General features: G+C 31.2%; 1 protein-coding gene across 2 annotated transcripts in view; it reads left to right on the top strand.

The window, feature by feature from the left end:
- Positions 1 to 15,244, top strand: part of LOC115963393 — a 60,538-nt gene that overhangs the window by 42,918 nt on the left and 2,376 nt on the right. The window contains exons 1-12 of one of the 2 annotated variants that reach the window (XM_031082376.1): positions 6,561 to 6,802; positions 7,296 to 7,443; positions 7,883 to 8,019; positions 8,388 to 8,589; positions 8,867 to 9,129; positions 9,436 to 9,550; positions 9,804 to 9,990; positions 10,219 to 10,361; positions 10,494 to 10,660; positions 14,192 to 14,491; positions 14,587 to 14,630; positions 15,013 to 15,227. In XM_031082376.1, coding sequence (XP_030938236.1) covers positions 6,563 to 6,802; positions 7,296 to 7,443; positions 7,883 to 8,019; positions 8,388 to 8,589; positions 8,867 to 9,129; positions 9,436 to 9,550; positions 9,804 to 9,990; positions 10,219 to 10,361; positions 10,494 to 10,660; positions 14,192 to 14,491; positions 14,587 to 14,630; positions 15,013 to 15,227 — 2,161 coding nt within the window. In that variant the 5' untranslated portion in view covers positions 6,561 to 6,562. Of the gene's footprint in view, positions 1 to 6,560; positions 6,803 to 7,295; positions 7,444 to 7,882; positions 8,020 to 8,387; positions 8,590 to 8,866; positions 9,130 to 9,435; positions 9,551 to 9,803; positions 9,991 to 10,218; positions 10,362 to 10,493; positions 10,661 to 14,191; positions 14,492 to 14,586; positions 14,631 to 15,012; positions 15,228 to 15,244 lie in introns of those variants that run through there. The other variant, XM_031082377.1, reaches the window with a different exon arrangement.

The following is a 15,244-nucleotide window of genomic DNA, read 5'->3' on the forward strand; positions in this document are numbered from 1 at the left end:
AGCCCATTTGTATTTTATATATGAAGTATATGCTGCTGGAATAAAACAGTGAACAGTAAGGGACATGCCTAACTTTGAGGATTTAATTCTAACGTTAGGGTGAATGTTTTGAGCTATAATTTAATATGCTTATCATTTGGTATGTTTGGATCATAGATAAATTTTACGTAACTTGGTTTGAGGTTCAGTACTCAAAGGAAGGGTTCTAAACCATTTAACTGTTTTTTTTATGAAGTTGTTTTGTTCGACATGCTCTATGTTGCCTTATGAGTGTATATGGTTATATGATCATGCTTAAAAGAGTTTATGTTTATGCATGCATTATTTCCCTAATCTCAAAGCACCTTTTGAAATGAAGTTGACTCTTCTAGAGATATGTTATTAATATAAGAATAATGGTTTTTCTGTAGTTTGGTACATTATTTGTTGGTGTGTGATGTCGCGGAAACCTAAAGAAAAGCACACACGATGCTCTCTTGATGGAACAGGAACTAAACTGTTAGTTCCTGGTAGTAAACCTCGAATCCATAAGGGGTTTCCCTGAATCCACAAGGAGAATAAAACTGAAATCCACCAGAAGATAATTTGACAAAACGTCTGTGTTTATTAATAATAGTCTCTGAAAAACGTTTACAGACTTAGGGGCCTATTTAAGGGCTCCTTAAAACTTGACCGACAAGAAAATATAATCTAAAATAACTCCTAATTGATACCTAACCATAACAGGAATCAAATTTGACCTAAAAAGTATTAAATGCACCTAAAAACAAGGAAATAAATCACCTAAACCTAAAATAACGTTTTTTTACATAAAAATACCAAAAATAATAAACTACAGTAATTAAATAATAAATGGTGTCCTACATCAGACCCCTCCACTTGAAATAAACTCGTCCTTGAGTTCATCTTTGAAATCTGAAATCTCCCATGCCAAGAGAACAAATACTTTGAATACTTCATCTTCTTTGTCTTCTTGCCAAACTTGAAAGTCATTAATTGGGCAACTTAAACTTCTTCTCCCTTGATCTTCATGTAATTGAAAATATTCACCAAATAAGAGTCAATGATCAAATCAAATCTTTCCACCCCAATAAAATCAATAAACTTTGTTTCGGTGTCTCCCAATAAAATAATAGGAGTTTGAATGTTGCAATCATCTAACTTGATTTCATCAAGATCATTGACAACTTCCTCTATAATTTCTTCTTTAATGGTCTCTACTATCTCAACCTCAAGATCTTTCTCTATAATGGGGTCTTCATTAATCTCCTCCACAATCTTGATTTCAGGTTCTTCTTCTATAACAAGACCTTCATTAATTTCCTCAAAAATCTCTATATTTTCTTCTTTGACTTCTCCATATTCTTCAAGAACAATATTTGCTTCAACATGTAATTCTTCCTTTAGCGGTGGAATATTTGGCTCTTCAAAATAATTCAAGTATGAACTTCTTGGCCAATAATAATCTTGTATTGTATACGACAAGATTTCTTCACAATCCAAAGGATAAAATTTGATAGCAAGCATATTTTTCATCCTTGGCCATGATCGAATTTTGTCTTTACCTTGTCGAATTCTATCAGATTGTACTCGTTCCCACCAACATAAGGCATACTTTCTAAGTTTATACAAAGCAAGTCCAACTTTTCTCTCATAACAAATATCCTCATAGTCAAATAAATCCTCTAGATCAAGTAACCAATCAAGAAAATCTTCTTTTAAAAAATAACCATTAAAACTTGCAATTCTCTTATAAGGTCTATATGAAATTTGCTTACCAATAGGTGGCCCATGAGTTATGTCTCCGCTGCAGTTATCCCTATTGTTTCCATTCTTCAACGGCGCCATCCTAGCATAGATATTTGTGAGTGCTTGTTGTACGTCACATAATACTCGCTAAGTTATTCATCGTTGTTGTGGGGGTGGTTACCATCTCGCCCGTTAGCAATCAGACCAAGGCAAGTCAAGGCTCTGATACCAACTGATGTCGCGGAAGCCTAAAGAAAAGCACACACAATGCTTTCTTGATGGAATAGAAACTAAACTGTTAGTTCCTGGTAGTAAACCTCGAATCAAATTTGACCTAAAAAGCATTAAATGCACCTAAAAACAAGGAAATAAATCACCAAAACCTAAAATAACATTTTTTTACATAAAAATACCAAAAATAATAAACTACAATAATTAAATAATAAATTGTGTCCTACATCAATGTGTGCATAATATGTTGTGGGAACCTCGTTGAGGTGGGATTAGAATTTCCTTGATTCTAAGAGATAAGCTTTGAGATGAATGTGTAAGTTTACGACAATGAAATTATGGATAGTAATAAGCTTTGATTTTTGGTTTGGGTGTTACCAGTATCCAAGTCTAAGCTCCTTCGACTTTAGGCTCTCAGTTCCTCTGCTTTCAGTTAAGGAATAAGTTATATGAGTATTTGGTAAGTCATGAGGTTATTTTAAAGTATATGATGCATTAAAAGGGTTTTTGATTAGAGGTATGGCATATAAGCATGTATCAAACAAAGATATGTTCGTGAGTTATCGAAACCTTATGTATATGATTTAAGCATATTGATGCTATTACTAATTCCACAAACATGATGTTTAAAGAAAACAATGGAGATGCTTTTATTATGAAATGTTATGCAAACAATGAATATCAATATGATGTATAAATATGAAATGTTTCAAGTTATGTCCTCTAGTGATCTGAACTCTGCCAGTAGGGGTTAATTACTGGTTTTCCATGGAAAATGTTATCTGTTTGGCCATTATAAATGGAATTGGGTCTGCTATACCCGCCCTTGTTGGTTACGGCCAACTTGTGGAAGAAGTCAACCAACCCCCATGGTTGAATATATGTATTATGATGTGATCTCAAGAATACCTGGCATTGTGGGGAATGCTGGATGCCTAGCACTGTGGTGCTAGAAGCCTCCCAAACAAGTACAAACTTATCAGATATGGACTAACTAATAAGTTATTTATGAACAACTATATTATGTTATTAATCATGAGAGAATGATTTTGTTTAAATGCATTATGAAAAGTTAAAAGCTCTCATGAAAAGAAGTTTATGATGAAAAGAAAAGCTATTCTTTAAAGATAAGAGTTTCTGGAGTTTTTTACGCTTTAAAGATAAAGCTTCTGATGAAAGTACAAGTTTATGTTAAAAAGTTATAAGATATCTGTTCTTTATGAAACATTAAGTTTTATGACTATGAAAGTTACAATATTTTACGAGAAGAATTTTATGAAGAAAAGTTTTGTTATTCTTTAAGATGTTTTTAGTTTAAGACAAGGTTACCAATTATCTGATTTAAGTTAAAATGATTATTTCATAATGAGAAATCATATATATTGATTTTAAACAATCAATATTATATTTGGTGACTTTGTAAAAAATTCAATCCGAAGGTTTTGGTAATATTATTCTAATAAGAAAAAAGAGAACAATTATTTTCCTATGAAGAGCGTGTAAGTTATTATTATGAATAGTATAAATTACTATGCATGAAAATATATTCTCCTATCTGCACATTTATAAAATGAAATGATTTGATTTACATGCATCCTTATTAAATTCTCATGTATCTTACCTTTATTGAGCTATATAGCTCACCCCTTCCACTCTTTTAGTCAACAGGTTTTAATTTGGAGCAGAGGGAGCCTTAGTCGAGTTTTGGAATGAGCTAGTTTTAGTTTTAAATGTATAGATCCCAAATTTGTATCTAATGTTTAGTTTTGCGGTATTGTGTATTTTAGGATCTAATGAAAGTTATGTACCTTAAAGTATTAAGAGATGTATTATGTGAAATTCTGAATTTGAATAACTGGTGGATTATGTCAATCTTGGAGTACAGTGTAGATGTTCTGAATTTTAAGTGATAGGCTATATTAGGAAGTAAAGAAACAAGGATGTATAGTAAGAGGGAAGCTCTTGTAAAAGTTAAGTTGGTTCTTGTTAATATCAAGTTTAAGCTTGATATTAACATGCCGGTCATAGTCACAAATCCGGGTATCGGGTTTAGGGTGTGACACTGCTATTTCGTAGGAGCCAGGAATATAGATATCATATAAGAGCCTCAGAGTAATTAATTTTTGTGAAATTGTGGACATATAAAAGAATGACTAAAATGTAAAAAGATCCCCTGGGTTTAGGTCATTTGCAAAAACACCCCTTATGGTTCCAATTATTTCTCATAATTTCCTAAGGTTTCTATATCCACCAAATTGACTCTTATAACGAACTTTTTTTAGCTCCTCTGGACAAAATATATATATATATATATATATATATATATGCAACCATTATGTGACCACATTAAGAAGATTCACCAACTAATTTGTGCTACTAGTCATGTGATAGTCACATGATTTTTTTCATCCATAAAAGCTAATAAAAGTTTGTCCCAAGGGTCAATTTGGTAGATATATGAGCCTTAGGGTGTTCTCAAGGCTTGTTTTTACAATAGATGCAAACCCCAAGGGTGTTTTTGTATTTTGGCCTAAAAGAATTTGTGAGTTTATAAAAAGAAAAAAATGGTACATAAAAGAAAAATATTTTTAAAATCCAATGTTTTTTTTTTTTGCCATCATCTTAGTGTTAATTTGACCACTAACATTTGGACATGTTTAGTCTTTAAATATTGCGCATGCCAACAATGGAAACACATTTTCTGTAGTTAGTTGATGGCAGGGAGTTTAGGGACTAACTTGACCATAAGTTAAAAATAATATGGAGGAAATTGAATGCCTGAAGAGAGAGAGAGAGAGAGAGAGAGAGAGAGACGTTTGCCATATAGATATTTTCTATAAGTGAATTGACGATAGGGATTAACTTGACAATAAGTTAAAAATAATAAGGACCAAATTAACTACCGAGAAAAAGTGAGCACCAAATTGAAAGTAACCCCAAAATAGTAATTTTGCCTAAGTTAAAATGGTAACAAAAAATAGCTAATCCAAATTCCAAATGCACTATTCATATTTGCATACGCCTTATGCTTTTGGAATTTGTTGAAAAAAGTTTTGTTTACTTTTTGTCTCAACTTTGTTGCCAATAGTTTTTCAAAAAAAAAACTTTTTTACTAATAATCTAGCTTATAGCTTCTTATAAATAAATTATTTTTTCTAACATATTTAACATACAAAATACCAAAAATTATATATTTTGATAAATATATATAAATAAGTTATCGAAAAAAAAAAAAAAAAAAAAACAATTCTCAAATCGACGCACACCGTGTCATGCTACTTCTTTTGGCAATATAAAATAAACTAAGCAGGCACACCTTTTTTAGGAGCTCAATAATAATTTTGCAATCTTGCCCACCATTCAACAGGACATACCCAGTTAGCTTAACTGGTAAAATCTTTGATGGTTGAATATATAAAAGATCTATGGTTTAATCTCTGCCTACACCAAAAACCGACTGGTGTTTGGGTCTGATAAAAAAAGAGCTATCATCAGGAGCGAACACCATAAGTTGAAACTTTCTAAAAAAAAAAAAAAAAAAGGACATACCTAATGGAAATTATATGTAAGCTTGATCAAATTTTATAATCTCAAGAAATTTAATTGAACTTCTAGTAATTTGTTTTATATTTAAATATTCTAAGCATATTATGTATGTAGAGTTAATCCACTAATTAGTCTATTCTCATCTTCAAGATTCAACACAATGTTGGTGGGAATATTGAAAGTTGGTTTTAAACTGTGTTGGTGGGAATATGAATTAAGCTGGATACCGCTTTAGCCTATACTTATTACAGAAATGCGTAAGAAGTTTTAGTATACTAATTGTCTATGAGTTGTGTTAACGGGCACCGTAACAACACATTTTTGGATAACTTTTTGGGTAACTTTTTTAGCTTTTGGCAATTTTTCTTTATTTCTTTTGGCAATTTTTCAGTCCAAACTGTTGAAGTGGGCCGTGTGTGGCTTGAATTGCCACAAGCCCACGTCCACCTAAGTCGGTCACTATTGACCAAATCCTATTTGTAATAGGAAATGCTCCAGCCAACTTTGACATATATATAAATATATATATTATGTTTAAGATGTAGGGTAGCCGTGAGATTATAGAAAAAAAAATTCCAATTAACCTAGTAAGCAGCCGCATGAGAGAAAATAAAGAAAAGAGAGACAGCCAACTTCTACTCTTATTTTTTCTGTGAGAGAGTGCTAGGGTGTAATTGGGATTTGGGTTTCTTGAGAGTGTTCTTGTGCACTATTGTATTTTCCCTAATAATAGTGAAATCCCTGCAACTCCGTGGACGTAGGCAAATTGCCGAACCACGTAAATATTGTCTTGTGCATGTGATTGTTTTCTTTGGCGTGTGTTTTCTCTATTTGTTTTGTTTCTCACAAGTTGGGAATTTGGTTAAATTCCCTGCACAAACTTGCACTCATCTTCTTAAGTCATTCTCTTACCTCTACTATTCACTGTAAAATATATTTTCTATCCAACTAATCTCATTTACAACTGTTTCCATACAATGTCCCCACAAATGTGTTTTTTTTTTTTTTCTTTTGGTTATAAATTGTTGGTCTTTACATGTCTCAGACTTCAATTAAGCTTTACTCTGAAATGGGCTTTCTCAAGCTTCCATTGCTGGTTTTACTTTTCTCGGTTTTTTCTCTTTTGAGTTTCATAGCACTCTGTGATGACTCAGAGCTCACTGTGAAGTTCTTGAAGACTCCCCATGCATTCTCAAATCTCAACTCAACCGTATTCATCTTTGAAGTTCTTTTGGGTGGGAGTAGCGCTTGCACCAACTGTAACATCACTTGCAAGGTACATTAAGCTCTAGCAACGCTTTGAGCAAGTTTTACTTGCCTTTTGTTTCGGGTGCTCTGTTCTCTCTCTTTCTCTCTCCTGAGTTTATATATTTCATGGTTCTTAAGTTAATGTAAGGGAGTTGGTTGATTTAAAGAAGTAATTAGCACGTCTTTCCATTCTGTAAGGATGAAATGAGCTTGAATTTTCTTTTAGAGTTTAGACTAATCAAGAAAACCATTTGGAATTCAGTTTATTCATATGTACATATTTTTGTATTTTTCTTTAGTTGATAATATTATTATAATGAATGATTATTCTTCCTGGTGCCAAGCTAAATTATTGGAATTTTTTTTTGCTTTGTGTATGTGTTTTGCTTTCCACTTCAATAGTAAGTGGGAAGTGAAGAAGCTGCATCATGGTTTGATTTATTGGGAAAACTTTGGTTTTTCTCTTGGTGTTCATTTGGCTTGTTCCACAAAATAATAGGTTAATAAACTTGTTGGTGCAGTTGGATGATGGCTTTGGCCGCATTAATGCTTCTCAATGTGAAAATGGGACGGTTTTGTGTGAAGGCTTGCAGGATGGAAATCATAAATTTGAGGTTTGCCCCAACGGGACTCAAGGAGTTGGCTGCAGTAGCTATGACTGGACTGTTGGTTAATAACCTTCCTTTTATTCTTTTTCTAATTGCCATTATATTTTCTTTAATTACCACTCAACTTCAAATAAGATCTTCTTGCTTGAAAGTCTTCAACAGCTATGTATATGAGGAAATGTTTTGCCTCCCATGAGCTTATATTGTGTTCTTTAGTACCCAATTTCTAATGTGTTCATTTTTCTGAAAATGGGCTCTACAAAACCTATTTACTCAGTTTTCAAATTTCTATGAAATGCATAAATTTTACCTTACTATTCTTATTCTTGAAGAATTAAACACACCCCCACATTGAAGGTTAGTTTGACACTTTATCAAGCCTGCTGAAACCAAACCGAGTCTATGATGTAACAATCCAATTTAGATTTTCCGGCAATCATGTTGACTTATATTTTGTCTTTACCCATAGCTGATTCATATTATATACCTTAATTTTACAGATACTGTCCCGCCAACGGCATATATCTCAACCTCAACACCTTTCACAAATGCTCTGAATGCTTCTATAAATATATCTTTCAGTGAACCTTGTACTGGTGGAGGAGGCTTTGTATGTTCGTCTGTGAATGCCTGCAATGTGAGTAGGTGGTTAACAAACACACAAACAAAAACAAAAACAAAACAAAACAAAACAAAACAAAACAAAAAAAAAATCCTCTAAATTGATTTTATGTTCTCTTTGGTTATTGCATTATTAATTTATTATGGTGTTTCAGAATTGTGGTTTTGTAGTTAATTTGTTCTCAACCTTTCTATTATTGAAGAATGGCTTAAGAATAACTGAAAAATGTCTTGAAATTCCTCATATGGAACTGTCCACCATGTTAATTAGGTAGATGTGTAAATTGAATTCCATAATCTAGGTTTTCAAACTAGTTATGTTGTCTAGACTGAATAATAAACCGAATTCTAACATTTTCATCACTTTTGGAAAACTCTTTACAGCTTTTGGTCGATGGTGCTGGCCAAGTTATACCAAACTCGCTCAAAACTCTACAGCCAAACCTCCAATATTCTATCCTTGTGGGTTTATCATCCACTGCTCAGTCTGGGCGAGTGATTTTGGTAATGGATAAGAATTTTTGTACTGACAGTGCAGGGAACAAATTTGAAAGAAACAAGAATTCTAATTTCACTCTGCATTTCGGTGAGTCTGGTTTTTATTGCCATAGGATTTTTTTTTTTTTCCCAATAGGCAATATGTATCATTATTTTCAGGAAGAGTTATAAGTGAAATGTCCTTTCATTGCTATTCTTGTTTTTATCTACCTAATTCCTTGAGCTTTACTTATTGGCAATTTGTATCATATTTAAATTGAATAATCTGGACTGTTTATGTAACTGTCCTTGTCTGATTTGATTGATTGGTTGATTGCTGTTGTTGTCAATGTGTTCTTTACATGCTCTGTTCATTAATTCTACAGATAGACGAAGTATCAACTTTACTACTCACGTTCCCGAAAGGCAACTTCAACTTCATGGTGAAACTAGACTGATACGAGCAACTAATAACTGTACTAAACTAAAGATCTGTTTAACCTTTCCAGAGCCTATTCTCAACACATCTGAAGAAATTAAAAATTCTCTCAAAGCAGAAATTTTATGTTCTCTCCAAATGAGTCAGGGCTCACTTCTTCCTCTGGTTGACACTAAAAAATATGAAGGGCCTAGCAGATTTGAATTTAAGGTCAGATTGTTCTCACAATCTTATTTTATTTTTTCAGCCATGAGAATAAAAGTTAGTTCATAGGTTAGGAGCCTGTTTAGTTGTCCTATGAATTTGGAATGGCTCATTTATATTTTGTATAATATGTAATGCACAACATCATCTTGAATTGGGTCACTTATAAACATTGTAGCCATTAATTGTATTCGGAAAATAAATTATCTTCAAAAAATTCTGACACGGCTTTTGGAATGGCTCATTTATATCTCTAGGATCTATATTTCTCATACCTTTTCTTTCTTACTCATTTTCACTCTCTCCTTTCAGGTTGCTGCATGTATATCTGACACGGCTGTAGTCACAGTAAGCGTTGATTCAAACTCTATAATAAGCAGACACAGGACTCCAGTTTCCCCAGTTGAACCAGTTACTTTCCTATATGGTATGATTGACAATAGTTTACAAGCGTTACAAAGAGAAAATAAATAATCTGTTTGTGGAATCAAAATTCTGTTTCAATATTCTGTTACTCAACTCTCTGAATATAGAAACTCTTCAGATAGAATTGTTTTTCTACAGTTATATATATGCAATTAGGCGTCTAAAATAAAGATAATATGCAATTAGGAAAGCTTTATATTTAAATGTCTATTTGTAGGGTGTTTCCACCTGATAGATATAAATGTGACCTACAGATTCTCTGAGGCCTAATGTAACGTTGATTACACTACCTTCCGAATCTCCGAGGCCTTCTGTAATGCTGAGTACACCATCCCATATTTGGACAAGAGAACACAACATCACTATGTTGATCAAATTCGGGAAGCCTGTATTTGGCTTCAACTCTTCTAAAATATCAATCACAGGAGGGCATTTACAGAGGCAAGTCATTTCTGGTTATCTTCGTGTTTGTATCTATGCATGTTAACCTTACATGAACACAACATCACATAAATAATGCACCCACACAAATGAGAAACCATGACGATGACCTTTTTACGAACCAATTTGGGTTCTTGATGGAAATAATATTTCAATTAGTATGGCATATTTACTCTCAACATATTTTCATTTTTGTTCCTTTCCAATGATAATCATTAACATTTTCAGCTTTCAAGAATATAGTAAAGGCATATATACTGTAGTGATAAAAGCAGACCAAGATACTGTATCTGTCAATGTTCCCGAAAACGTAACTGGGGATGTTACTGGAAACAAAAATCTGCCTTCCAATGTTCTACAAGTAAGGCACTGTAAGTATTCTTACTCTTTTCTCTTGTTATCAGCTAAATTTTAGTCCAACATCTAAGCTCTAGATGAAAATTTTTAGCCCTTTGATTTTTCTCATTCATTTACTGATGTAAGCTTTTAAAAATTATATACAGATTCTGTGCCGAAAATAACTCGTGTGATTCTTGGGCTTGTAACTACATCAATTGTGGTGACATTTATTCCTGCTGGGCTCATTACGGTTTCAATAGCAAGCATTGACTCCATTGGGGAATTTTCGAGTCCATTTTCTTCTTTATCTCGTCCTGAGAGTAATCTTTTTGTATGATATCTAACTCAGTTGAACAGTTATTTCATTAATTTATTATTTAGTTACTCCCATGATAATAATTTACACCGGGGATTTTACACCGTGTTAGAAACACAACAGTAAATAAATTGACTTTTTTTTTTTGGGTAATCATAAATCGAAATTAATTCTGTAGCTGGTTGTTATAAAAAGGTAGAGAAAAATCTTACAACCCTTTGAAGTTGAAACAAATTTTTTTTTAAATGACATTATTGAAAAACAATCATGACCCCAAATCTTTGAAGTCGATGTGCACCTTTAACTTTCTTGGGACACCTTGAATAAGAACACCGCACATCATTGGTGATCTCTTCATTCTAAAGTATATTTATTGTCTTTGCAAAGTATTTCATTTATGGTAAAACAAGATCTTTCTGATGTACAATTTAATTTGCTTATTTTTTCTTTGTGGCTGATTCAATCTTTTCCAAGGTTTGAACCAGAAGTTAATCAAACTGTACCTAGCAGGTCATTGCAATATGATTATATATAGCCTCTTGACAATCAAGTAATATAATTAGAAAAACTGTGGAACAAATTAGCCCTTTTCCTCTTCCCATGGAAATAATACACTCCTAGAATAATTTTCCTTGATTTTATACATATAATTTAATATATAATTGGACTCTCTGGTTGGTTTTGACCCTTTTGGGCCATTGGTTATACATATAATTTAATATATAATTGGACTCTCTGGTTGGTTTTGACCAATGGCCCAACTGAAGCCTGTGGAGCCTATTGGTACTTCTTCCAAAGATGGAAAACTAGGATTGACCTCTTTAGAGTGGGATTTTGTGGGTTGGGATTTTATTCTATTATTAGTCGCAGACCCTTGTGTTGTGCATAATAATTTTTAAAATAAAATATTATTATAGTCTCTAAACTTTATAAAGGGTTAAAAAAAATAGTTTTATTATATTTTTCATAATCTTGTCTATAACATTTCTTACCATTATCATATATTTATTGATTGATGATTGCATAACATGATATGTGAAGATTATGATTTTATATATATATATATTAGGTTAAATGAAGTTTCAAAAAATGAGATTATAAAATTTCCCAACTTTATTTCTAATATAATTTCTAAATTACTTAAGAACATCTCATTTTTTGTTATGAAAGGAAATATAATTTCTTTAGTTAGAATTTGATTAGTTTTAAGTTTAAAATTTATATTATTATATGTAATTGTTGATTATTGATTTAATTAAATGAATGTAATGGTTGATTTTATTGCATTATAAAGTTTTCAATGTCCTCCTTACAGTCATCTCTATTTTATTTCTTACTTCTCTTGACCACTTTTTTATTTTCCAAATAATGATTACTAATTGACGTTTGATTTCATTTTTTTTTTTTCTTCCTTCATTTATTCTTTATTACTTTGTATATTCCCTTGCTAATTGTAATTTTTATGGTTATCAATAAGAAATAGATATCATGAATGATTTAAATAGTTAGATGTAGTTACATTAGTGGTATGTCTAAAGGTTTTTATGCCGAAGGATTTTTTTTTCCCTTCTGAATTTTCAAGGAAATATGAAAAACATGTTTCTATTTTGGTTTCAATCAATTAAGAAATCCATAATATCTTAACAAAAGCAGTAATGAGCCTTAAATTTTTTTTTTTTTTTAATATATGAAGCGGTTAGGTTAGTGGCATGTCAAAGTAAAAATAGATAAATAAATCCATGGAAATGTAAAAGGTCTTTTTTTGAAAAAAGAAATGGTGACTTTTTGAATTGTAGAAATATGATTGTTTCAATTATCCTGTTTATAAATTTCATTATTTAGTTATAAACATCTAAATTAAAGTAGATGAATATATAAATGAAAAATTATATGCAAAGTTACAACCGCACAAGATAAATATGTATAGATTTTTTTTTTTTTTTTGGTTTTTGATTATTCATGAATCATTATTTCATTGTTTACTTATAGATATCTAAATTAAAGTTTTTTTTTTAGAAAAATCTAATTAAAATAGATGAATATGTAAAGGGAAAATTATATGAAAAGTTAAAACTATCCATGATGAACGTTTAACTACTGGTAAATATGTGTTTTTTGAAGACTAAAAGTATGCTTGATTACTTTAGCTGGAACTATATAAATATACAAATACTGTTGTGAGTGATTCCATCATTTGCAAATTATCGAGTTCGGTAGTCTTATAGGATAGATATTTCATTTTGCAAAAAAATTTACATGAACTCTTTTGTGACAACAATTTTTTTTTTTTTTTTTGCCGAAACAAGTTAAGAATATTAAGACTTAAGTTACCACATTTGGTAACTGTAAAATAAGTCAGTGATATAAAAAATAGAAAAGGTTTAAAATTTTTAAAATGCATTTTCAGTAGATTGTAATATAAAACATTTTTTTCTCATTTTTTTCTGTAACTTTTCCTATAAGATCAATATTGTTGACATCCTTTAAAGATGATACATAATATTTTTGAGAAGAAGAAGAAGAAGAGACTACGCTAACACATAATATAAAATAAAACTAGTGTATTTATGATAAAGGTTTTTATTGAAATGATATATAGTAGTCCATATTTTTTTAGTCTCGTATCAAAAAGTTCATTCTCAATAGCCTTTTAAGTCTAAAAATTAATGCTTGGCCTAGGCACATTCAAAAGTACTATCTAAACTATAAATTATATGACCCTTTTATCACACAAATATTTTGATTTTCCTAAAGGAAGGTAAGTGTGTGTCTAGCCATTTTCTTGATTTGTGTTGCATAATTTAATAGTACGGAGGATGTGACTGAATTTAAATGTTGAATAAAATAAGATAAGAAGAAAAAAGAGTAAAAATAAAATATATAGCAATAAACATCAAATTATCCAAATCATGCTATGTAATATAATAGGAGCATTATATTATTATATACTATATGTCAAATGCGTAGGATAGTATTTAATAATCAAAGAGAATAAAAAAGATAACAACTTAAAACACAAAACTAAATCACATCAACCCAAAGTAGAATTCTAATTAACACAAAAGTTCATCAACCTAAAGTATGGATAAAATAAAAAGAAAAAATCAAATTAAGAGAGAGTGAGAGTGAGAGAGAGAGAAGTAACATTTTTTGTGTGAAAAAACTATGCATAGAATGGAAAAGAAAATGTCAATTTATAGTAAGATGTTGAGAATAAGAATAGCCAAAATAAAAGAAGATAAAAGGATAAAGAGAGAATGATATTAAGGTAGAAAGTAGTAAGGAGATGAAGAGATAAAAGGGCGGGAGAGTTTTGGAAAATTAATAATAAAAATAATGGTTAAAAGATATTTTAATTTTTAAATAATGGAGTTTTTAAATTACCTTAAATGAAAAAATGTTTTAAAATATATATAGGAAAAATTGGAAACCAAAAAGATAATAACGTGACTGCTGATGTGATTCAACTAGAACTTATCAAAACTTATGAACTGCGTCATTCTTGTAGAACTAACTAGCATTTTTTTCCTTTTCTCTTTCATACAGAGAATTGTATGCCATCTTCAGGTTTTTGCACTATCTAGATGGTTGGCAGTGAGACTGCCAGTGGAGTATTATGAATTTGCAAGGGGTTTACAATGGAGCATTCCCTACTTTAGTCTTCCATGGGAAACTGGCCACATTCCCTACACTGTCAAGACAAACTCGAGTCTCCCTGACAACACACATTCCTACATGTCTAAAATTCCTTATTCAGGAATCTTTCCGGGTGAGCAGATGAAACCAAAGAGTTTTAATAGGGCCGGGTTACCGCTGGCTGCAAGGGCATATGATTTATTCATTGAGGTCTGAAACCTCTACTTTTTCTGTGACGCTTTTTTTTTACTTCTTTAATCTTATAATGAGTAAATTTTTTGATAGAATGCATTTTACACCTACAGAGACTAGACGCTGAATATGATTTTAATCCACATATTCTAAATGGGTAAGTTACGAGGACTCTTATTTCTATTTATTATATGAACTTGCATATAGATTTTAGAAACAAAACAAATGGAAAAAATATTCAATACAGATTTATTTTATTTTATTTTTGGGCTTGAAAAATATTTAATATGATGCAGAAAAACTGATGTAAGTGATGAAGGAATATTTCGTCAATTTTTTTTTTTTAAAGTGTTCAATTTAATTTAAATATTTGCTAGTTATCTAAATGTAGAATTTTCTATAGGTTTTATGAAAAATTGAAGTTATTCATGCTTTGAATTATTGCAAATTATTGATCAAACCAAAAGGAAAAACTTGATACCTAGTTTCCTATTATTCATTTCCATTTAATATCTTATACGAGATTTTGCCTCATGTAGGTGGAGGGATTTTTATAGAAGCACGTTCTGGTTAGCTATAATTGGTGGCAGTTTCATACAGCTGCATGCTTTACTCCTTGTCATCCTAAAATTGAGGAAGCGAAATTCTGAAATGCAGAGGGGTTATGGAGTACTCACATTCCCAAGATTTGAAATATTCCTTGTAAATCTTGGGCTACCTTGTATTTGTGAGGCCTCTGCCTCTCTAATTAGAGGTAACTTAGACAGTTTG

The sequence above is a fragment of the Quercus lobata genome, chromosome 10 (genome assembly GCF_001633185.2).
Source record: "Quercus lobata isolate SW786 chromosome 10, ValleyOak3.0 Primary Assembly, whole genome shotgun sequence".
NCBI lineage: Eukaryota > Viridiplantae > Streptophyta > Magnoliopsida > Fagales > Fagaceae > Quercus > Quercus lobata.